At 37.4% G+C, this 26914-nt stretch overlaps 1 protein-coding gene across 1 annotated transcript in view; it reads right to left on the bottom strand.

The window, feature by feature from the left end:
- Positions 1 to 22397, bottom strand: part of LOC128651846 (ornithine decarboxylase-like) — an 80103-nt gene extending 57706 nt beyond the window's left edge. The window contains exons 1-2 of the mRNA XM_053704830.1: positions 22357 to 22397; positions 12320 to 12477 (exon numbers count right to left, since the gene is read on the bottom strand). Of these exons, the coding sequence (XP_053560805.1) occupies positions 12320 to 12477; positions 22357 to 22396 (198 nt within the window). The 5' untranslated portion in view covers position 22397. The remainder of the gene's footprint in view (positions 1 to 12319; positions 12478 to 22356) is intronic.
- Between the last annotated feature and the right edge of the window lie 4517 nt (positions 22398 to 26914).

Genomic DNA, 26914 nt, shown 5'->3' with positions numbered 1-26914 from the left:
GGAATGTGAATCACCTGAGTGTTAGCTTTTCAGCGCCCTCTTCATCACTATTCGTAAAGAAAAAGACAAGTCAGGAACATATAGTAGGAAATCAGATGAAAGTGTTGGAGTAGAAGAATTTAGGGGAGAGAGGGAAGAGAAACAAAAAAAGGAGGGGTTGGGAAAAATGAGGTAATATATTTATTCCCCAAAGACAGCATTTTTTTTCAAACACCCCACACCAGCCTACTTTAAGACATAAAAACTGCTTTGTATAATTATGTTTTTTTATAAAAGCTACATTTTTTATTTAAAACAAACCACACACTTAATTTTGGGGACAATTAGGGCACATTTATAAATCTAATCTCTGGTTAATTTTTGGAGCGCTAATTGCTATAGTGAGTTTGCGGTAGCAATAACCAGCCACTTGTTAGCGCTCCACTTGTAATCTAGCCCTTAGTGATTTTTTTTTACAGCTATTATCTGGAACTCATAATTAACATTAACCATAAATAAAAGATACATTTCATATCACCCAATAACCATTAGAGCACTGGTTTTCAAACCCGTCCTCAAACCACATTTTGAGGATATCTGAACTAGAGCACAGGTGAATCAATCAGCTGAATAGTAAACAGTTATTTTACCTGCTCTCATCCAAGGTAATCCAGACAACCTGACCTGTTGGGGAGGCCTGAGGACAGGTTTAAAAAGAAGTGCATTAGAGTAATTTTGAGGGCCAGTAACTTCCCTTTTTAACTAAGCATCTTTAAAGGGAACCACAACACCTGCTGATATGTTCTAAACTCCTCCCCCTGTGCATTCCTCTCCTCCCCCTGTGCATTCCTCTCCTCCCCCCTCCCACTTCCTTCCCTGCGCGTGCTATTTATAAACATAACAGTGCCTGAAGCCGTTCTTCTTAGACACTGCAGGGATCAATCTGCTTCCTTTAGAAATAGAAGGTGCCGTGTGCATCACGTGACCCACTGTTGTGGAACGTGCGTTGCAATATGGCAGCTTACATTGCAGGTACAAGGCTGCAGAGCAATGTTTAAATGATAAAGCTTTTATCTACAACAGAATGCAGTAAGATGAAGACTGCATACAGAATTGAAGTCAGTATATTTTGCATAATGAGAAAACGTTGGTTTAAAATATTTCAAGCAGGTGTTGTGGTTCCCTTTAATGTATTTATTAATAATTCTCTTTTTCTTCCTTTTTCTTAATTCTCTTTTTCTTACTGATACAAGGCAATCAGGTGTGAAAATATTAGAAAGACAAATTTAAAAAAACAATATCAATTTAAAAATACTGTCAGCAGTGCTCAGTATTCTGGGCTTCCATGTAACAGGCATGTGACATCACAACACTCACCTCTCTCAGTCAATGTTGAGTGTGCCCTTCACTCACTGCCCTGTCGGACCTCTTTCACAAGAGTGTGTAATGAGTATAATTTTGGATTACAATTTCTTGTTGAATTCAGACATTGGGGCCTAGTTATCAAGCCGTCAACCTCAAATACGCTGGAATTCCGCAGCGTATTTGTGTCGAGGCTGATTCGCCTTAGTTATCAAAGGCTCGAGACCGGCAAAAGTAGAATTTTGTGACGTAAGCTTCGATCCGCCGGACTCAGTCCGACACAGATCGATTCTTACGTCACTCCAGATGTTCCGCACACAAGTGCGGCACATTCTCACTACTTTTGCTAGTTATCAAATGACTAGCAGGTACGCTCGGCACTTTCACGACCCAGCGTACCTGGTTTTCAAACCGCCACCCCTGGAGGCGGCGGATCCCATAGGAATCAATGGGAGTCTGACCATAGCGAAAGTACAAGTTCGCTGCTGCCAGACATCCCATTCATTCCTATGGGAGCTGTCTGCACCTAACACCCTAACATGTACCCCGAGTCTAAACACCCCTAATCTGTCCCCCCCCCTACACCGCCGCAACTAAATAAAGTTATTACCCCCTAAACCGCCGCTCCCGGAGCCCACCGCAACTATAATAAATGTATTAACCCCTAAACCGCCGCTCCCTGAACCAGTCGCCACCTATAATAAATTTATTAACCCCTAATCTGCCCCCCCCCTACACCGTCGCCACCTATAATAATTTTATTAACCCCTATCCTGCCCCCCACTACGCCGCCGCCACTGTAATAAAATTATTAACCCCTAAACCTAAGTCTAACCCTAACCCTAACGCCCCCCTAACTTAAATATTAATTAAATAAATCTAAATAATATTTTTATTATTAACTAAATTAATCCTATTTAAAACTAAATACTTACCTATAAAATAAACCCTAATATAGCTACAATGTAATTAATAATTATATTCTAGCTATTTTAGGATTTATTTTTATTTTACAGGCAACTTTCAATTTATTTTAACTAGGTACAATAGCTATTAAATAGTTATTAACTATTTAATAGCTTACCTAGCTAAAATAAACTGAAATTTACCTGTAAAATAAATCCTAACCTAAGTTACAATTACACCTAACACTACACTATACTTTAATAAATTATTCCTATTTAAAACTAAATACTTACCTGTAAAATAAACCCTAAGATAGCTACAATATAATTAATAATTACATTGTAGCTATCTTAGGATTTATATTTATTTTACAGGTAACTTTGTATTTATTTTAGCTATTTAGAATAGTTATTAAATAGTTATTAACTATTTAATAACTACCTAGCTAAAAGAAATACAAAATTACCTGTAAAATAAATCCTAACCTAAGTTACAATTAAACCTAATACTACACTATAATTAAATTAATTCAATAAACTACCTACAACTAACTACAATTAAATACAATTACATAAACTAACTAAAGTACAAAAAAAAAAAAGCTAAGTTACAAAAAATAAAAAAATAAGTTACAAACATGTTAAAAATATTACAACAATTTTAAGCTACTTACACCTAATCTAAGCCCCCTAATAAAATAACAAACCCCCAAAATAAAAAAATGCCCTACCCTATTCTAAATTAAATAAAGTTCAAAGCTCTTTTACCTTACCAGCCCTTAAAAGGGCCATTTGTGGGGGCATGCCCCAAAAAGTACAGCTCTTTTGCCTGTAAAAGAAAAATACAACCCCCCCAACATTAAAACCCACCACCCACATACCCCTAATCTAACCCAAATCCCCCTTACAAAAACCTAACACTAATCTCCTGAAGATCATCCTACCTTGTCTTCACTCAGCCGAGCAGCGATGGAACCCGAAGTGGACATCCGGAGCGGAAGAAGTTAATCCTCCAAGCGGCGCTGAATAAATCTTCCATCCGATGAAGTCATCATCCAGGCGGTGCTGAAGAAAAGTCTTCGATCCGGCCGATGTCATCTTCAAAGAGGCGCTGAAGAGGTCTTCTATCCGGGCGATGTCATCTTCCAAGCCGGGTCTTAAATCTTCCTCCCGTCGACGCGGAACATCCTTCTTCACCGACGGACTACGACGAATGAAGGCTCCTTTAAGGGACGTCATCCAAGATGGCGTCCCCTCAATTCCGATTGGCTGATAGGATTCTATCAGCCAATCGGAATTAAGGTAGGAAAATTCTGATTGGCTGATGGAATCAGCCAATCAGAATCAAGTTCAATCCGATTGGCTGATGGAATCAGCCAATCAGATTGAGCTCGCATTCTATTGGCTGATCGGAACAGCCAATAGAATGATAGCTCAATCTGATTGGCTGATTCCATCAGCCAATCAGATTTTTCCTACCTTAATTCCGATTGGCTGATAGAATCCTATCAGCCAATCGGAATTGAGGGGACGCCATCTTGGATGACGTCCCTTAAAGGAGCCTTCATTCGTCGGTAGTCCGTCGGTGAAGAAGGATGTCCCGCGTCGGCGGGAGGAAGATTCAAGACCCGGCTTGGAAGATGACATCGCCCGGATAGAAGACCTCTTCAGCGCCTCTTGGAAGATGACATCGCCCGGATCGAAGACTTCTTCAGCGCCGCCTGGATGATGACTTCATCGGATGGAAGATTTCTTCAGCGCCGCTTGGAGGATTAACTTCTTCCGCTCCGGATGTCCACTTCGGTTCCATCGCTGCTCGGCTGAGTGAAGACGACTCAAGTTAGGATGATCTTCAGGGGATTAGTGTTAGGTTTTTGTAAGGGGGGTTTGGGTTAGATTAGGGGTATGTGGGTGGTGGGTTTTAATGTTGGGGGGGGTTGTATTTTTCTTTTACAGGCAAAAGAGCAGTTTTCTTTGGGGCAAGCCCCACAAATGGCCCTTTTAAGGGCTGGTAAGGTAAAAGAGCTTTGAACTTTATTTAATTTAGAATAGGGTAGGGCATTTTTTTATTTTGGGGGGTTTGTTATTTTATTAGGGGACTTAGATTAGGTGTAAGTAGCTTAAAATAGTTGTAATATTTTTAAAATGTTTGTAACTTATTTTTTGTAACTTAGCTTTTTTTATTTTTTGTACTTTAGTTAGTTTATGTAATTGTATTTAATTGTAGTTATTTGTAGGTAGTTTATTTAATAAATTTAATGATAGTGTAGTATTAGGTTTAATTGTAACTTAGGTTAGAATTTATTTTACAGGTAATTTTGTATTTCTTTTAGCTAGGTAGTTATTAAATAGTTAATAACTATTTAATAACTATTCTAACTAGCTAAAATAAATACAAAGGTACCTGTAAAATAAATATAAATCCTAAGATAGCTACAATATAATTATTATTTATATTGTAGCTATATTAGGGTTTATTTTATAGGTAAGTATTTAGTTTTAAATAGGAATAATTTATTAAAGTATAGTGTAGTGTTAGGTGTAATTGTAACTTAGGTTAGGATTTATTTTACAGGTAAATTTCAGTTTATTTTAGCTAGGTAAGCTATTAAATAGTTAATAACTATTTAATAGCTATTGTACCTAGTTAAAATAAATTGAAAGTTGCCTGTAAAATAAAAATAAATCCTAAGATAGCTACAATATAATTATTATTTATATTGTAGCTATATTAGGGTTTATTTTAAAGGTAAGTATTTAGTTTTAAATAGGATTAATTTAGTTAATAAGAGTAATATTATTTAGATTTATTTAATTAATATTTAAGTTAGGGGGGCGTTAGGGTTAGGGTTAGACTTAGGTTTAGGGGTTAATAATTTTATTACAGTGGCGGCGGTGTAGTGGGGGGCAGGATAGGGGTTAATAAATGTATTATAGGTGACGACGGTGTAGGGGGGGGCAGGATAGGGGTTAATAGGTTTAATATAGGTTGCGGCGGGTTCAGGGAGCAGCGGTTTAGGGGTTAAACTATTTATTTAGTTGCGGCGAGGTGCGGGATCAGCAGGATAGGGGTTAATAATTTTATTATAGAGGGCGACGGTATGGGGGGGGCAGGATAGTGGTTACTAGGTATACTGTAGGTGGCAGCGGTGTCCGGGAGCGGCGGTTTAGGGGTTAATACATTTATCAGAGTTGCGGCAGGGTCTAGGAGCGGCGGTTTAGGGGTTAATACATTTATAAGAGTTGCGGCAGGGTCTAGGAGCGGCGGTTTAGGGGTTAGTAACTTTATTGAGTTGCGGGAGGCTCCGGGGGCGCCGGTATAGGGATAGAACAGTGTAGTTTAGTGTGGGTGCTTAGTGACAGGCTAGCAATAAAGCTGGGAAAAAGCCGAAGAGCAGCGAGATCGGATGAGTGATAACTCTCACAGTCCGCTGCTCATCGCCCCGCGGCTTTTTGACAGCTTTATTTGATAACTTAGGCGAACGTATTCAAGGTCCGCGGCGGCGAAGGTAGGCGAGCTTAGGCGGGCGTATTGGGCCGGCGAAGGCAGAAAAGTAGACGGCTTGATAACTACCCCCCATAGAGTCTTGTATGTTAGACGCGTCTCTCATCACTCATGTATTGATTTATCATTTAATAAATGTATCTTTTTTTAAAAGACTGTTGTAAGCATCATTCTTTCAATAAGGTAAATGGATTATAAGGAAAAGCCTGACACTGATTTTAGTCACTGACCCAATATTAGAAAAGAGGCTTTTTCACAAGTGACAGTTCTTTTGTGGCTTTTACAATTTAAACACAATTCTTCTAAATACAAGTCACATCATTATTTGCACCGGATCACCATATTTCAAGGTCTTTTATATTGAAACCTTATCATTGCATGCTGAAACCTAACGGCAGTCATTTTTGTTGTAGCTGGGAATACATGTTGCATTTTAACCCCTTAACGACCGAGGACGTGCAGGGTACGTCCTCAAAAAAAAGGCAGTTAATGCCTGAGGACGTACCCTGCACGTCCTCGGTGTGGAAAGCAGCTGGAAGCGATCCTGCTCGCTTCCAGCTGCTTTCCGGTTATTGCAGTGATGCCTCGATATGGAGGCATCCTGCAATAACCCCCCTTGGCCATCCGATGCAGAGAGAGCCACTCTGTGGCCCTCTCTGCACCGGACATCGGTGGCCGGTATCGTTGGTGGGTGGGAGCAAGTCTGGGAGGCGGGTGGGCGGCCATCGATGTACCCAGTGGAGTGGAGGGGGGCGGGATCGGGGGCGGGAGGGGCGGGAGCGCGCACGGGAGCGCGCGCGTGCACGGGGGGGGGGGGGGGGGGCGCGTGCACGGGGCGGGAGCGGGAGGGAACCGCTACACTACAGAAAAATCAAGTTTAAAAAGTACTTGAATTAAAGTGTAAATAACAGCTAATTGATGTGGAAGGGGTGGGGGGTTGATCTTGGGGGGGGGGGGGGGAAGCTACACTGCAGAAAAGGGTTTTTATTTTAAAAAAAAGGCACATTATTCACTAAACTGGGTACTGGCAGACAGCTGCCAGTACCCAAGATGGCGCCCATTAAGGCAGAGGGGGAGGGTTAGAGAGCTCTTTGGTGGGGGATCAGTAAGGCTGGGGGCTAAGGGGGGATCCTACACAGCAGCATATGTAAATATGCTAAAAAAAAAAAAAAAAAAAAACCCAAATATAGCTTTTATTTTAGTACTGGCAGAGTTTCTGCCAGTACTTAAGATGGCGGGGACAATTGGGGGGTGGGGGAGGGAAGAGAGCTGTTTGGGAGGGATCAGGGGGTCTCATGTTTCAGGTGGGAGGCTGAGCTCTACACTAAAGCTAAAATTAACCCTGCAAGCTCCCTACAAGCTACATAATTAACCCCTTCACTGCTAGCCATAATACACGTGTGAAATGCAGCGGCATTTGGCGGCCTTCTAATTACCAAAAAGCAACGCCAAAGCCATATATGTCTGCTATTTCTGAACAAAGGGGATCCCAGAGAAGCATTTACAACCATTTGTGCCATAATTGCACAAGCTGTTTGTAAATGATTTCAGTGAGAAACCTAAAATTGTGAAAAATTTAATGTTTTTTTTAATTTGATCGCATTTGGCGGTGAAATGGTGGCATGAAATATACCAAAATGGGCCTAGATCAATACTTGGGGTTGTCTACTACACTACACTAAATCTAAAATTAACCCTAGAAGCTCCCTACATGCTCCATAATTAACCCCTTCACTGCTGGGCATAATATATGTGTAGTGCGCAGTGGCATTTAGCAGCCTTCTAATTACTAAAAAGCAACGCCAAAGCCATATATGTCTGCTATTTCTGAACAAAGGGGATCCCAGAGAAGAATTTACAACCATTTAAGCCATAATTGCACAAGCTGTTTGTAAATAATTTCAGTGAGAAACATAAAGTTTGTGAAAAAATTTGTAAAAAAGTGAACGATTTTTTGTATTTAATCGCATTTGGCGGTGAAATGGTGACATGAAATATACCAAAATGGGCCTAGATCAATACTTTGGGATGTCTACTAAAAAAAATTATATACATGTCAATGGATATTCAGAGATTCCTGAAAGATATTAGTGTTCTAATGTAACTAGCGCTAATTTTGAAAAATAATGGTTTGGAAATAGCAAAGTGCAACTTGTATTTATGGCCCTATAACTTACAAAAAAAGCAAAGAAGATGTAAACATTGGGTATTTCTAAACTCAGGACAAAATTTAGAAACTATTTAGCACGGGTGTTTTTTGGTGGTTGTAGATGTGTAACAGATTTTGGGGGTCAAAGTTAGAAAAAGTGTGTTTTTTTCAATTTTTTCCTCATATTTTATAATTTTTTTTATAGTAAATTATAAGATATGATGAAAATAATGATATCTTTAGAAAGTCCATTTAATGGCGAGAAAAACGGTATATAATATGTGTGGGTACAGTAAATGAGTAAGATGAAAATTACAGCTAAACACAAACACAGCAAAAATGTAAAAATAGCCTTGGTCCCAAACGGACAGAAAATGGAAAAGTGCTGTGGTCATTAAGGGGTTAAATGAATAGGCTTCAGATACAATTCTCAGAGATTGTGAGGTGATTTTGTTTTAAAGTATATTGGTGTTTGATAGGCGGTTTTCATAAACCCGGCGTTAGCAGGCAATATGTGAGCGTTGAGCAAAATTGAGCTCCATACCGCACACAAATACCAGCGCTGCTTTGAGCTGGTTTTACATGCTTGTGCACAATTTCCCCATAGACATCAATGGGGAGAGCTGGCTGAAAAAAAGCCTAACACCTGCAATAAAGGATCGTAAATCTCCGTAACGCAACCCCATTGATTCCTATGAGGAAAGAAAATTTATGTTTACACCTAACACCCTAACATAAACCCAGGGTCTAACTAAACACGCCTAATTTGCCGCCCCCAATGTTGCCGACACCTACATTACACTTATTAACCCCTAATCTGCCACCCCCGACATCGCTGCCACCTACCTACACTTATTAACCCCTAATCTGCTGCCCCCAATGTTGTCGCTACCTACCTACATTTATTAACCCCTAATCTGCCACCCCTAACATCGTCGCCACCTACATTACAGTTATTAACCCCTAATCTGCCACCCCAACGTCGACACACCTACTTACAGTTATTAACCCCTAAACTGCTGCCCCCAATGTCGTCGCTACCTACCTACACTTATTAACCCCTAATCTGCTGCCCCCAATGTCGCTGCCACTATACTAAAGTTATTAACCCCTAACCCTAAGTCTAACCCTAACCCTAACGTAACCCTGAGCCGTCATTAGCACCAGAGTGAGAAACTCTGTGATGGCTCAGAGCCATGATTAGCACTCAAAGGGTTAAAATAAATCTAAATAAAAATTACTATTATTACCTAAATAATTCCTATTTAGAACTAAATACTTACCTGTAAAATAAACCCTAAGCTAATAGTTACATTGTAGCTATCTTAGGTTTTATTTTTATTTCACAGCAAAGTTTGTATTTATTTTAACTAGGTAGACTAGTTAGTAGATAGTTATTAACTATTTACTAACTACCGTGTTAAAATAAATACAAATTTACCTGTAAAATAAAACCTAACCTGTCTTACACTAACACCTAACCTTACACTACAATAAAATAAATTACATTAACTAAATAAAATTAACTAAATTACAAAAAAACTAACACTAAATTATACAAAATAAAAAATATATTATCAAATATTTAAAGTAATTACACATAATCTAATAGCCCTATCAAAATAAAAATCCCCCCCCAAAAAAATAAAAAACCCTAGCCTAAACTAAACTGCCAATAGCCCTTAAAAGGACCTTTTGCAGGGCATTGCCCCAAAGAAATCAGCTCTTTTACCTGTAAAAAAAAATACAAACAACCCCCCAACAGTAAAACCCACCACCCACACAACCAACCCCCCCAAATAAAATCCTATCTAAAAAACCTAAGCTCCCCATTGCCCTGAAAAGGACATTTGAATGGGCATTGCCCTTAAAAGGGCATTTAGCTCTTTTTCAGCCCAAACCCTAATCTAAAAATAAAACCCACCCAATAAACCCTTAAAAAAAACTAACACTAATGGACATCCATCCTCAACGAAGCCAGGAGTATTCTTCATCCAAGCGCAAGAAGTCTTCATCCAAGCCGGCAGAAGTCTTCATCCAGACGGCATCTTCTATCTTCATGCATCCGGCGCGGAGCATCCTCTTCTTACAAAGGCGACTGAAGAATGAAGGCTCCTTTAAGAGACGTCATCCAAGATGACGTCCCTTGAATTCCCTTGATAGAATCAGCCAATCGGAATTAAAGGTGAAAAAATCCTATCAGCCAATAGGATTGAGCTCGCATTCTATTGGCTGTTCCAATCAGCCAATAGAATGCGATCTCAATCCTATTGGCTGATTGGATCAGCCAATAGGGTTGAAGCTCAATCCTATTGGCTGATTGCACCAGCTAATAGGTTTTTTTCACCTTTAATTCCGATTGGCTGATAGAATTCTATCAGCCAATCAGAATTCAAGGGACACCATTTTGGATGATGTCCCTTAAAGGAACCTTCATTCGTCAGTCGCCATCGTAAGAAGAGGATGCTCCGTGCCGGATGTCTTGAAGATGGAGCCGCTCCGCGCCGGATGGATGAAGATAGAAGATGCCATCTGGATGAAGACTTCGGCCCGACTTCATTGAGAATGGATGTCCGGTCTTCAAAAACTGTAAGTGGATCTTCGGGGGTTAGTGTTAGGTTTTTTAAGGGTTTCTTGGGTGGGTTTTATTTTTAGATTAGGGTTTGGGCTGAAAAAGAGCTAAATACCCTTTTTCAATGCCCATCCAAATGCCCTTTTCAGGGCAATGGGGAGCTTAGGTTTTTTAGATAGGATTTTATTTGGGGGGGTTGGTTGTGTGGGTGGTGGGTTTTACTGTTGGGGGGTTGTTTGTATTTTTTTTTACAGGTAAAAGAGCTGATTTCTTTGGGGCAATGCCCTGCAAAAGGCCCTTTTAAGGGCTATTGGCAGTTTAGTTTAGGCTAAGGGTTTTTTTTTATTTTGGGGGGGCTTTTTTATTTTGATAGGGCTATTAGATTAGGTGTAATTAGTTTAAATATTTGATCATTTCTTTTTTATTTTGTGTAATTTAGTGTTAGTTTTTTTGTGTAATTTAGTTAATTGTATTTAATTAATGTAATTTATTTCATTGTAGTGTAAGGTTAGGTGCTAGTGTAAGACAGGATTTTACAGGTAAATTTGTATTTATTTTAACTAGGTAGTTAGTAAATAGTTAATAACTATCTACTAACTAGTCTACCTAGTTAAAATAAATACAAACTTAGCTGTGAAATAGAAATAAAACCTAAGATAGCTACAATGTAACTATTAGTTATATTGTAGCTAGCTTAGGGTTTATTTTACAGGTAAGTATTTAGATTTAAATAGGAATTATTTAGTTAATGATAGTAATTTTTATTTAGATTATATTAAAGTTAGTGGGTCTTAGGGTTAGGGTTAGACTTAGGGTTAGGTTTAGGGGTTAATAACTTTAGTATTGTGGCGGCTATTTTGGGGGCACCAGATTAGGGGTTAATAACAGTAATATAGGTTGCAGCGATGTTAGGGACAGCAGATTAGGGGTTAATAATATTTAACTAGCGTTTGTGATGCGGGAGTGTGGCGGTTTAGGGGTTAATATGTTTATTATAGTGGCAGCGATGTCCGGAGCGGCAGATTAGGGGTTAATAATTTAATTTTATTATTTGCGATGCGGGAGGGCCTCGGTTTAGGGGTTAATAATTAGTTTATAGGTGTTAGTGTACTTTTTAGCACTTTAGTTATGAGTTTTATGTTACAGCTTTGTAGCGCAAAACTCATAACCACTGACTTTCAGTTTACGGTATGGATCTTGACGATATGGGCTGTACCGCTCACTTTTTGGCCGGAAAGGCAAACTCGTAATACTGGCGCTGTGGAAGTCCCATTGAAAAAGGACTTTTTGAAAGCTGAGGTAGTTACGTTGCGTTACGGCCAAAAAAGTGTACGGTGTAGCTAAACCTGCAAGACTTGTAATACCAGCGGTAGTGAAAAAGAGCCATAAGGCTTCTTTTTCACCCATAACACAAAACTCGTAATCTAGCCGTATGTCAGTTATGATGTCACATGCATGCTTAGAGGAACATTAAAATAAAGCCTCCTGGCCTCCTCTCCCCACATGAGAAGCGTAAGAGTCCCTACCCAGGAGTTTTGGCAGCCAATCTCGACACTCTCATTTAGTAGCGGTGGATTAGCATGAGGTTTGCTGGAGGTCTGCATCAAATCTGCAGTATTGTTTTTATGGTTTTGTATGATATCTTGCATCTGATTGCATCTCACGCTGGGGCTGGGGGGAGAAATCTGAGACAGAAATGCAAGCAATACTACATTCATAATTGGTGGAGATATATATAAACATGAAATTTGATTTGTTTTAAATTGATAAACTTGCTGAACAGCAAATTTAACTTTTTGGAGCATTTTTTTCTCTCTCAAAGTATCATGTCCAAATTCATTACTCACAGATAAAGATTCTCTTGTGATTTTCTGCTTTAGAAACTGTTTAGCAGTTATTCCACTATCCAGGACCGTTACATTCAGCTCTCGCATTCCATTCAGTTTGCTGTAGATATGCAAATTACTTCTGTCTTTGCAGAAACCATTTTTGATTGTTTCATTATCTACAAAAAGACACAAAAAAGAAGATAAGAAATTGGTAAAAATGAACAAGTGACACTGTAAAAAATTCCTGTGATGTTAGTGTGCATATATATGTGTGCGTATGTGTATTTATGTGTATGTATATGTATGCGTATGTGCATGTATACGTAGGTACATGTATTCATAAGTGTATGTATGCGTATCATGTATATGTATGTATGTGTTTATGTATGCATATGTATATGTATGCATGTGTGTGTGTATGTATGTGTATATATGAATACGTGTGTATGTGTGTGTATGAATAGTATGTATGCATATGTGTATATATGTATATGTATGTGTGTATGTATGTGTATGTATGCATATGTGTGTGTATGCATATGTGTGTGTATGTATGTGTATATATGAATACGTGTGTATGTGTAAGTATGCATGTGTATGTATGTGTGTATGTATGTATGTATATGTATGTGTGTATGCATATGTGTATGTATGCATATGTGTGTGTATGTGTATGTATGTGTATATATATGCATACGTGTGTATATATGTGTATGTATGTGTATGTATGCATATATGTGTGTATGTATGTGTATATATGAATACGTGTGTATGTGTAAGTATGCATGTGTATGTATGTGTGTATGTATGTATGTATGTATATGTATGTGTGTATGCATATGTGTATGTATGCATGCATATGTGTGTGTATGTATGTGTATATATATATGCATAAGTGTGTATATATGTGTATGTATGTGTATGTATGCATATGTGTATGTATGCATATGTGTGTGTATGTATGTGTATATATGAATACGTGTGTATGTGTAAGTATGCATGTGTATGTATGTGTGTATGTATGTATGTATATGTATGTGTGTATGCATATGTGTATGTATGCATGCATATGTGTGTGTATGTATGTGTATATATATGCATACGTGTGTATATATGTGTATGTATGTGTATGTATGCATATGTGTATGTATGCATATGTGTGTGTATGTATGTGTATATATGAATACGTGTGTATGTGTAAGTATGCATGTGTATGTATGTGTGTATGTATGTATATGTATGTGTGTATGCATATGTGTATGTATGCATATGTGTGTGTATGTGTATGTATGTGTATATATATGCATACGTGTGTATATATGTGTATGGATGTATGTATGCGTATGTATGTATGTGTATGAATTTGTATGTATGTATGTGTATGTATGCATATGTGTATATATGCAAATGTGTGTAAGTGTATGTGTATGTATGTATGCGTGTATGTATGTATGTGTGTATGTATGTATGTGTATTTATGTGTGTATGTGTATGTATGTATATATGTGTATGTGTACGTATGAGTATGTGTATATATGCATACGTATGTAAGTGTATGTATGTATATGTATGTGTGTATGTATGTATGTATGTATTAATGCGTATGTATGTGTGTATGTTTATTTCCGTCACAGGTATTTTTAGAACAGACTATCAGAGAGCAGTTTTTCAGCACAAAACAAATCAACTTAAAACCTACTCCAATCTTACAACTGGAGTGTAACAAGACAATACACTGAGGGCTAGATTACAAGTGGAGCGCATTTGCCCATTTGCGGGTGCACGATAAATAATCAGCCATTATTTGTGGCTAGTTAATTTTATAAATATTATCCAAATGTCCCCAAAGTACAGTCTAGCATAATTAATTAAAAAATAAAGATAGCAGCATCTTTATTTTTTAATTAACTACTGCACTATACAGTATTTTGGAGCTAAAGTTGGTGGGAGTGAGGTGTTAGAAACAAAATGGCACTGTAAAGTGCCTTTACATTGCGGTCTATGGGAACTGAGTGTTCCCTGAAAATATTTGTATATGCTTATGCCTTATATGCATATATATTTATGTGTTAATATGTGTATATACAAATAATAATACATAAATATATATGTATATAATCATATACATATACATTTAAAATTGCTGCCATCGCTGTACTACTTCCCCCCTTCGCTGCACTGAAGTCCTTATGCCCTCTCTGACGGCATTAGAACGAGGCTCCCATAGGAGCCTATAGAAGCACGCTCTCGTGAGAACAATGCTTCCCAGCAATGCAAACACGAGACTTGTAATACCAGCTCACATTAGGGTGCACTGGTATTACAAAGTGGAGCACAAATATTGCTTTCATGAAAGTGATATTTAGCGCTCCACTTGTAATCTGGCCCTGACTTGGCTAATTTACTAGCCAGCTAAGCTGCCCCAGTAATTAAACAACTGCCTACTATCTGGGTTTTCACAGCCCACAGAAGCTTCTCTAGTCTTCCAGGATTTTCATTAAAAGCTTTATGTAGTACACTTACTTTAACTTTCTTTGAAGACATTGGTGCCAATTTATCAATGTCTGTCCGAAATGATATGCTGTAGCGTATCATGTCCGACAGACATCGCTGAATGCCGACAGGATACGATGTCGTCATTATCATTGCTCAAGCAGTTCACCAGGCCACTAGCAGGGGGTGTCAATCAGCCCGATCGTATAGGACCGCAGCGTCAGAGGCAGCAGATCAGTTATGGACCTGAAGGCTCGCACAGAAACAGGGGCATCAAGCTCCATTCAGAGCTTGATAATTCGGTCCCATAGTAGCCTATCTGCAACAGATAATAACTTTATATGGGTCTTGCCAACAAGACAAAAGCTTGATTTCAGCAGTGGCAATAAGAATCACAACCTGATCACCTTGTTGCTATGTCTGCAATGCTCCTTCCTTTACAGTATCACCTGCTTCTATTAAAGTGAATGTAAACGTTCATGAGTTAGTGCCCGGTTTTTAAAAATACTATGAAAAACAGGGGGACTTTTATTCATCAAACTTTACATTGCAGTGTATTTTTACAAATACTTACCTTTCTTTTCAGTGACGCAGGATCGGCAATCCCCCGCCCACTTCTCATGCTGTACTTACACAGCAATGATGAAACTGGCTTCCTCGAGATGGACACTCTGGGGGGGAAGCCATGATTGTAGGAAGCCGGTTTCATCATTGGTGACGTAAGTCGGGCGGAGGACAATTTGTAAAAATACGCTGCAATGTAAACTTTCATGAATGAAAGTGCCCCTGTTTTTAATAGTATTTAAAAAAAATGGGCACTAATTCATGAAAGTTTACATTCACTTTAAATACTGCCTAACTATAAACTGTCTAATGCATTTATTCCACATAATTCCCCAATACACTTTGCTCTTCCTACTCCTCCATATCTTTATTTATAATGACACCTACAATGAAGTTAAAATTCTTGTGTGCTTCATATATAATTGTTAAGTATTTTTAAAGTATATCCCAACCCTTCTTTCAAGCTTGCATAGCATGTGTTTAAGGGGCCTATTATTAAATCTTTCTATCAAGCCATCAATTTGAAGATGGTACATATTTCCTAAATACTTTATCTTAGGAAATAAGTATTTCTTCTGGTATCCCTATTCTCAAAAATACTTGTACTGTTTCCTTACGCCTAGATTTAGAGTTCTGCGGCCAAAGGGGTGCGTTAGCTACGCGTGCTTTTTTCTGGCCGCACCTTTTAAATGCCGCTGGTATTTAGAGTTCACAGAATGGCTGCGTTAGGCTCCAAAAAAGGAGCGTAGAGCATATTTACCGCAACTTCAACTCTCGATACCAGCGGTGCTTACGGACGCGGCCAGCTTCAAAAACGTGCTCGTGCATGATTCCCCCATAGAAAACAATGGGGCTGTTTGAGCTGAAAAAAAACCTAACACCTGCAAAAAAGCTGCGTTCAGCTCCTAACGCAGCCCCATTGTTTTCTATGGGGAAACACTTCCTACGTCTGCACCTAACACCCTAACATGTACCCCGAGTCTAAACACCCCTAGCCTTACACTTATTAACCCCTAATCTGCCGCTCCCGCTATCGCTGACACCTGCATATTTTTTTAACCCCTAAACGTCGCCTCCACCTGCCTACACTTATTAACCCCTAATCTGCCGAGCAGACCGCACCGCTACTATAATAAAGTTATTAACCCCTAATCCGCCTCACTCCCGCCTCAATAACCCTATAATAAATAGTATTAACCCCTAATCTGCCCTCCCTAACATCGCCGACACCTAACTTCAATTATTAACCCCGAATCTCGCCGCTACTGTAATAAATGGATTAACCCCTAAAGCTAAGTCTAACCCTAACACTAACACCCCCCTAAGTTAAATATAATTTAAATCTAACAAAATAAATTAACTCTTATTAAATAAATAATTCCTATTTAAAGCTAAATACTTACCTGTAAAATAAACCCTAATATAGCTACAATATAAATAATAATTATATTATAGCTATTTTAGGATTTATATTTATTTTACAGGTAACTTTGTATTTATTTTAACCAGGTACAATAGCTATTAAATAGTTAAGAACTATTTAATAGCTAAAATAGTTAAAATAATTACAAAATTACCTGTAAAATAAATCCTAACCTAAGTTACAATTAAACCTAACACTACACTATCAATAAATTAATTACATACAAATACCTACAATTATCTACAATTAAACCTAACACTACACTATCAATAAATTAATTAAACACAATATCTACAAATAAATACAATGAAATAAACTAACTAAAGTACAAAAAATAAAAAAGAACTAAGTTACAAAAAATAAAAAAGAACTAAGTTACAAAAAATAAAAAAATATTTACAAACATTAGAAAAATATTACAACAATTTTAAACTAATTACACCTACTCTAAGCCCCCTAATAAAATAACAAAGAACCCCAAAATAAAAAAATGCCCTACCCTATTCTAAATTAAAAAAGTTCAAAGCTCTTTTACCTTACCAGCCCTGAACAGGGCCCTTTGCGGGGCATGCCCCAAAAGAATTCAGCTCTTTTGCCTGTAAAAAAAACACAATACCCCCCCCAACATTACAACCCACCACCCACATACCCCTAATCTAACCCAAACCCCCCTTAAATAAACCTAACACTAAGCCCCTGAAGATCTTCCTACCTTATCTTCACCTCGCCGGGTATCACACCGATCCGTCCTGGCTCCGATGTCTTGATCCAAGCCCAAGCGGGGGGCTGAAGATGTCCATGATCCGGCTGAAGTCTTCATCCAAGCGGGAGCTGAAGAGGTCCATGATCCGGCTGAAGTCTTCTATCAAGCGGCATCTTCAATCTTCTTTCTTCCGGATCCATGTTCATCCCGCCGACGCAGAACATCCATCTTCACCGACGACTTCCCGACGAATGACGGTTCCTTTAAGGGACGTCATCCAAGATGGCGTCCCTCGAATTCCGATTGGCTGATAGGATTCTATCAGCCAATCGGAATTAAGGTAGGAAAATTCTGATTGGCTGATGGAATCAGCCAATCAGAATCAAGTTCAATCCGATTGGCTGATCCAATCAGCCAATCAGATTGAGCTCGCATTCTATTGGCTGTTCCGATCAGCCAATAGAATGCGAGCTCAATCTGATTGGCTGATCGGATCAGCCAATCGGATTGAACTTGATTCTGATTGGCTGATGGAATCCTATCAGCCAATCGGAATTCGAGGGACGCCATCTTGGATGACGTCCCTTAAAGGAACCGTCATTCGTTGGGAAGTCGTCGGTGAAGATGGATGTTCCGCTTAGAGTAGGTGTAATTAGTTTAAAATTGTTGTAATATTTTTCTAATGTTTGTAAATATTTTTTTATTTTTTGTAACTTAGTTCTTTTTTATTTTTTGTACTTTAGTTAGTTTATTTCATTGTATTTATTTGTAGATATTGTATTTAATTAATTTATTGATAGTGTAGTGTTAGGTTTAATTGTAGATAATTGTGGGTGTTTTATTTAATTAATTTATTGATCGTGTAGTGTTAGGTTTAATTGTAACTTAGGTTAGGATTTATTTTACAGGTAATTTTGTAATTATTTTAACTATTTTAGCTATTAAATAGTTCTTAACTATTTAATAGCTATTGTACCTGGTTAAAATAAATACAAAGTTACCTGTAAAATAAATATAAATCCTAAAATAGCTATAATATAATTATAATTTATATTGTAGCTATATTAGGGTTTATTTTACAGGTAAGTATTTAGCTTTAAATAGGAATCATTTATTTAATAAGAGTTATTTCGTTAGATTTAAATTATATTTAACTTAGGGGGGTGTTAGTGTTAGGGTTAGACTTAGCTTTAGGGGTTAATCCATTTATTACAGTAGCGGTGATATTCGGTCGGCAGATTAGGGGTTAATAATTGAAGTTAGGTGTCGGCGATGTTAGGGAGGGCAGATTAGGGGTTAATACTATTTATTATAGGGTTATTGAGGCGGGAGTGAGGCGGATTAGGGGTTAATAACTTTTTTATAGTAGCGGTGCGGTACGCTCGGCAGATTAGGGGTTAATAAGTGTAGGCAGGTGGAGGCGACGTTGAGGGGGGCAGATTAGGGGTTCATAAATATAATATAGGGGTCGGCGGTGTTAGGGGCAGCAGATTAGGGGTACATAGGGATAATGTAGGTAGCGGCGGTTTACGGAGCGGCAGATTAGGGGTTAATTATTGTAGGTAGCTGGCGGCGACGTTGTGGGGGGCAGGTTAGGGGTTAATAAATATAATATAAGGGTCGGCGGTGTTAGGGGCAGCAGATTAGGGGTACATAAGTATAACGTAGGTGGCGGTCGGCAGATTAGGGGTTAAAAAAATTTAATCGAGTGGCGGCGATGTGGGGGAACCTCGGTTTAGGGGTGCATAGGTAGTTTATGGGTGTTAGTGTACTTTAGAGCACAGTAGTTAAGAGCTTTATAAACCGGCGTTAGCCCAGAAAGCTCTTAACTACTGACTTTTTTCTGTGGCTGTAGTTTTGTCGTTAGATTTCTAACGCTCACTTCAGCCACGACTCTAAATACCGGCGTTAGAAAGATCCCATTGAAAAGATAGGATACGCAAATGACGTAAGGGGATCTGAGGTATGGAAAAGTCGCGGCTGGAAAGTGAGCGTTAGACCCTTTCCTGACTGACTCCAAATACCAGAGGGCGGTAAAAACCAGCGTTAGGAGCCTCTAACGCTGGTTTTCACGGCTACCGCAGAACTCTAAATCTAGGCCTTAATTAGCCTTGTTGACAGATATTGCAGAGAGGTAATTCTTACAGACAGCATTCGGCATAATTTAAAGTCACATTAAACCCAAAATATTTCTTTCATGATTCAGATAGAGAATTCAATTGTAAACAACACTCTCATTTACTTCTATTATCTAATTAGCTTCATTCTTTAGATATCCTTTGTTGAAAATATAGCAATGCACATGGGTGAGCCAATCACACAAGGCATCTGTGTGCAGCCACCAATCAGCAGCTACTGAGCCTATCTAGATATGCTTTTCAGCAAATGATATTAAGAGAATGAAGCAAATTAGATAATAGAAGTAAATTAGAAAGTTGTTTAAAATTGCATGCTCTTTCTAAATCATGAAAGAAAAAAAATTTGGGTTTCATGTCCCTTTAATGTGACCCAAATGTACTGGTTATTATGTTTGTTTACTCATGAATATTTATTTAAATGGTGTAACAGTAATGTTGAATTATTTTATTATATACATATATATTAACTAGTGTTACATAATCTGATAAAAGGTACTTCTAAAGATGCACAGCAAAAAACAAAACAAAACAAAAAAAAAAAACATTTCTAGTGATTCCATCATCAAACTTATACAAAATACAATGTGATCTTTTTTATAGTGGTTACAGCAGGTTATTCCATTCACTTTTTTTTTTTTTTTTTTTTTTAATATTTCACAGACATAAGGGTTGACAAATATACCTAGTATTCTTTTATTCTGATTTTTGATCAAGTGATCAAGTGATAAATTATCCATTTTTTTTCATAAAAGATTGTAACATTTTATAGGTTTGATCATGGTATCATATCTTTCTATAACAATTTTGCACCATATCTCCTTCCTGATCATATTGATAGAAGATTTTGTTTGTATATCCAAAGTTGCTAAATGCTTTTTGTAGTAGTATAATCATACAGATCATTTTGTACTATTTAGATCTTTTTTAGGCATTTTCAAATAGTTAGAGATTTAATAAAGTTTTTTTATCTTTTAAAATGTTTGTAACAAGATAGGAGATCTGGCCCCAGAACTGCTTTATACCCAGACATTGATAATCATTGTTTATAGTTCGGAAGTGTTATTCTCTCAAGTCTGAAATTTAAGGCAGGTTTCTTAAAGAGATAGTAAAGTCAAAATTAAACTTTCCTGATTAATATAGTTTTTAATTTTCTATTCCCAATTTACTTTTATTAACACATTTTCTTCATTCTCTTGGTATCCTTTGTTGAAAATCATACCTAGGTAGTCACTGCTGGGAGCTAAGCTGCTGATTGCTGGCTACACACATTTGCCTTTTGTCATTTGGCTCAGTGTTCAGCTAGCTCCTAGTAGGGCATGTCTACTACTTTAACAAAGGATACCAAGAGAATGAATCAAATTTGATAATATATGTAATTTGTAAAGTTTTTTTAAAATATATGCTCTTTTTAAATCACAAAAGAAAAAAAAAATAGGTTTTATGTTCTTTTAACAACGTATAAGCTCTGAGTTATCATTTCCTCATTGATATAGCTTTTCAGCATATGTTGCCAAGATACTATTAGATATTTTTTTTTCCTGTCATTTATTTACTAACTAGCTGACAGTATATGGGACTTAAAGGGCCATTATACACTCATTTTTTCTTTGCATAAATGTTTTGTAGCTGATCTATTTATAAAGCCCATAAAGTTTTTTTTTTTTTTTTTAAATGTATAATTTTGCTTATTTTTAAAGAACATTGCTCTGATTTTCAGACTCCTAACCAAGCCCCAAAGTTTTATTTGAATACCGTCAGCTAACTAACTCCAGCTTGCTCCTGTTTGTGTAAAGGGTCTTTTCATATGCAAAAGAAGGGGGAGGGGGGAAATGTCTTATTTCCCACTTGCAGTGGGCTTTCCAACTACCTTTTCAACAGAGCTAAACTGAAAGCTTCTAAGTACGTTTTTAAACCATTTTATACTGGATTTTTATATCAGTATCTGTGCATCTTATTCTTTATAGTAGTGTCTATTACATGCACTTATATGAAAATAAGTGTATACTGTCCCTTTAACTTATACATACCTCCTTTATTAACATTACATAATCTAGTTATTATATATTCTTCTACCAGCCGTGATAACCCCTTTTCAGTTTGTTGTATATAATGTTGAATTTGTAAATATGGAAAAAAAGAGGATTGTGTTAATAAAATTTATTTTTTTAATTTTATAGAGATTCTGAATCTACAAATGCTTGTAAATTAGTGATAGCTGTAGAGAGCCAGGCTGAAATAAATGGTAGTTCATCACCCAGTGTAAAATTTGGGTTGTTATAATTGGGATATATTTGGTGAACCTAAAATTATACCATAGAAATATATTGCAATGTCTCCATGCCTAGACAATATACCTATATAACAAATTCTCTTTAATGTCATACGGTATTGTTAAATTGTTGCATGTGGTAAAAAGACAAGAGAAAAAAGATTAACGGCCTCTTGTTCTACATTAAATGAGGTCATCTTTAGTTTTCCTGAGAACCATAGGAAATTATAACGCATTAAAGCAGCCCAGTTATAAACAACTTTTTGATTCTGGGTTACTAACACATTTACACAAAGATGTATAAATGTATGAAACCCATTTACAATCATGTAATAACCCACTTTTCATCCCACCACCACGTTTATTCTGTTTATGTTACAAACATCCTTCATTTTTAAAATTGAATAAACTATAAGATAAATATAAACATTAAACAGAATATTAGAATACAGATTTGATACCTACAGTTTGTGGTCAGCTTTTCCATTGTGAGAGCCATGGTCATCCCTTGCCTGCAGCACAAAATCTACACATGACTTGGGGAGTATTTAAGGAAGGACCCATGAAAATAGACAACCAATCACAAACAGGCTAATTAGTATGCTTTAGGCTCAGCCAGTCTGATCTGTATTAATTCATTGGTGCATTATTTGTATTGTGACGCCAGTGGAGTTACTTGTTGGGCAATGAATGACGTGTATTTCTCTCATGCCTTAAATGTATAAAACAGCTATGTCAAACTGAAATAACATAGGGGACATATTCCAAATATTTTCATTCTTAAAAGGAATCCATTCTGATGGTTGTGATGTTGTGATAAGCATACTAAAATACTCTTTCCCCTTTTCTTATAATATTGTTTTACAGGTTTTAATTTTATAGCCCCAAGCACAGAGAGCGTTTGAGAAATGTAAATGTTTGAACCACTAACTTGCACCCTTCTTTTATACAGAAAAAGAAGCCTCATGTATACTGTAGTCTCTTAAAGGATCAGTAAATATAGTAGATTTGCATAAGCAACTAATGCATGATATAAAGACAATGCAATATCACTTAGGGGTCGATTTATCAAAGACTTGGCCAGCCTTCACCTCCCTACGACTGCAGGTTCTTGCAAGAGAACCTGCAGTCAGTAAATATCAGGCAGCGGTCATCAGACTGCTGCTTCCCTAACCTCTTCACCACCTCTTAGGTGGCAAATTTCAATCTTCCTTGCCTCATCCGACCAGGGAGATTGACAGCTCCTGCCCGCACGTGACTGGCTGTGCGTGGGCAGGGGGCACATTGCACAAATTCAACCTGCCAGAGGCAAGCTGTGGCTTAGAGGGGCGCATATGTACGCCGTAGCTTGATATATCGACCCCTTAGTCTAAACTTTAAATCAGTAGTAGATTTTTTTTGGACAAATTTCAAAAGTTATGTCTATTTCCCCTCCTCCTGTAATATGTGACATCCATCAGCCAATTACAAATGCATATACGTATATTCTGTTAATTCTTGCACATGCTCAGTAGGAGCTGGTGACTCAAAAAGTGTAAATATAAAAATATTGTGCATATTTTGTTAAAGGGACAGTTTACTCAAAAAATGTCTTCCCTTTAATTTGTTCCCAATGATGCACTTTACCTGCTGGAGTGTATTAAATTTTTTACAAGTAGCTCCTTTACCCTTATATCGGCATTTGAAATAGTTGATTTAGCTTGTGGTATCCCCACCTATTCTGAAAGTTTGTGGCCGCAGGTCCAAGCTATAGATAAGCTTTGTAAACACAGCCAGCAGAAGAAATTACACTCCCAGTGGGCTATAGCAGAGATAAGGTAATAAAATGTTGATTTTCCATTGTTCTCTCCAAGTACTGGTGATTGGTTTATAGACAGATATAAGAGAAAGAAGCCTGTATATGTACACAATGTGATACAGTAATGAGATCTGATTATACCTACAAGCTCAACCCATTTTATTAGGTTGTGGCTTCAAAACACAAAATCAGAGCTTTAATATACACAAAAAACCTTGAAAAGCTAATTTTCATACATTTTTTACTCTGTAGTTGGTAAAAAAAAAGCAATTGTAAACACATTAAGGGAAAAACTAATTTTCAGTATACTGTCCCTTTAATGGAAGTAAATTGTAAAGTTGTTTAAAAATGTTGCACTATCTTAATCATGAAAGTTTAAGTTTGACTTGAATGTCCCTTTAAGAATAGTTGTAATCTGCATTCTGTTTTTTGCAAACAAATTCCAGCATGAAAAAGGCTCATAAAAGTCAATTTCTTTATTGAATTTGAAATTATTTTTAGAATTTTTTGTTTGTTTGTTGGAAAAACAAATATTTATGTGCTTTATAAACCTATATTCTGGGCTAGATTACAAGTGGCGTGGTATTTTTTTCTGCGATCACAAAAACACTGCAGGTGGTAAGCCCTTTGCGCTAGTCGAGTTGCGTCCATATTACAAGTTCAATCTAAAATTATTTTGCTCAAGTGCTAACCCGACTAGCGAAAATATCAGAACTTAGAAGCTTGCGTGCGTGTGGATTTATTCCCCCATAGAAATCTATGGATGAAATTAATAAAAAAAAAAAAAGATAAAAAACCCCTAACACCCACTGCGAAAAAAAGAGCATATTCGCATTCCCCATAGTAGTCAAGGGAGGGATAAAAATAAATAAATTACACCTAACACCCATCGCAAAAAAATGAACATATTCGCATTAGTTAATGTCAAATATTTACATTAAATACATAGTTACAAACTTTATTAAATAGGAATATTGCAGAAATATGTTTTTTCCTGTATTTACCTACTTAATGGCAAAAGGATATAATGTTTATATATGTCTCTGCGCACACGCTCCCAATAACCTAATCCCATTCTACACATTCCTTTCAAACATATATGGAGTGCGAGGAAGTCAATTGGAGCATGCGCAACTTCAGGCACTTCTTTTACATAGCACACCTCTAACTCTTGCCAATAGCACACCTGTAGCTCGTTTACATAGCACACCTCTAACTCTTGCCAATAGCACACCTGTAGCTCGTTTACATAGCACACCTCTAACTCTTGCCAATAGCACACCTGTAGCTCGTTTACATAGCACACCTCTAACTCTTGCCAATAGCACACCTGTAGCTCGTTTACATAGCACACCTCTAACTCTTGCCAATAGCACACCTGTAGCTCGTTTACATAGCACACCTCTAACTCTTGCCAATAGCACACCTGTAGCTCGTTTACATAGCACACCTCTAACTCTTGCCAATAGCACACCTGTAGCTCGTTTACATAGCACACCTCTAACTCTTGCCAATAGCACACCTGTAGCTCGTTTACATAGCACACCTCTAACTCTTGCCAATAGCACACCTGTAGCTCGTTTACATAGCACACCTCTAACTCTTGCCAATAGCACACCTGTAGCTTATTTACATAGCACACCTGTAGCTCGTTTACATAGCACACATGTAGCTTATTTACATAGCACACCTGTAGATAGTTTATGCATTTATATAGGGTATATATGCACGCTTTTAACATGTACACGTTGACTGTATTGCTTTTGCGAGTTAGGTACAGGTCTATGCGTTGGTGGTTTCAGAGCGAAAGTGAGAGATAGAGAGATAGTTAGTGTGTTGTCAGTGTAGCGTGTTAGTGAGTTGTAGGTATTGGTTTTTCGTTCAGTGAGGTGTATGTGTTAGTTTAGTTGTCTTGTGTACGTTTGTGGCTGTGTGAGTGTGCGAGTGCTGCAGTGTTTACATTTAATTTTTATTTATTACACATTATTACACTTAGATTATTAAACATATTAGATTTATTTACACGCAAACACATTCACTAAGTACATACACCTAGCATTGTTGTATTACACAGTCATTTTATTTTTAATAAAGGTGGGGGGTTTTCTCTTACATTCAAATATATTTAATTAATTATGATTATAATTGTACTTTAGCTATTGTACTATTAAATATTAATCTACTTGCTTTTGAAAGCTGCTTTTTTGAATGTCAATCATATGTCCAAACTATAGCATAAAAATGCATATATTTATATATAGACGTAACAACTTTATTTATGCCCAATTCTCATTTAAAGATAACTATTTAAAACATGATCGGAAACATTTTTAGAAGATTACGTCTTCTTTTTATTGATGTTGGATCTAATTTTGATTAAGTAAAGTAAGTAAAACTATATAAAATATTAATTTATTAACTTTTTTTTTTTTAAGAATCATACGGCGAGATTACGAGTTTTGCGTTAGGAGCTGCGCGGTTCTAACAAGCAGTTTTTTCTCTCCGCTCACTTACCTACAGCGCTGGTATTACAGCTTTCTCTAAACCCGGCGTTAAAAGACAAGAAGTAAGCGTAGAGCAAAATTTTTCTCCATATCTCACTCCAATACCAGCGCTGCTTAAGTCAGCGGTGAGCTGGTTGTACGTGCTCGTATACGATTTTCCCATAGACATCAATGGGGAGAGCTGGCTGAGAAAAAGTCTAACACCTGCCAAAAAGCAGCGTAAATCTCAGTAATGCAGCCCCATTGATTCCTATGGGGAAACACATTTTATGTTTACACCTAACACCCTAACATGAACTCCGAGTCTAAACACCCCTAATCTTACACTTATTAACCCCTAATCTGCCGTCCCCGACATCGCCGACACCTGCATTATACTTATTAACCCCTAATTTGCCGCTCTGGACACCGGCGCCACCTACATTATACTTATGAACTCCTAATCTGCTGTCCCCCAACCTCGCCGATACCTCCATTATATTTATTAACCCCTAATCTGCCACACCCAATGTCGCCGCAACCTACCAACACTTATTAACCCCTAATCTGCCGCCCCCAACATCGCCGCCACTATATTCAATTTATTAACCCCTAAATCTAAGTCTAACCCTAACACCCCCTAACTTAAATATAATTTAAATAAATCTAAATAAAATTCCTATCATTAACTACATTATTCCTATTTAAAACTAAATACTTACCTAAAAAATAAATCCTAAGA

This window comes from Bombina bombina, chromosome 3 (assembly GCF_027579735.1).
Source record: "Bombina bombina isolate aBomBom1 chromosome 3, aBomBom1.pri, whole genome shotgun sequence".
Taxonomy (NCBI): domain Eukaryota; kingdom Metazoa; phylum Chordata; class Amphibia; order Anura; family Bombinatoridae; genus Bombina; species Bombina bombina.
This window is presented reverse-complemented; position numbering and strand designations above follow the sequence as displayed.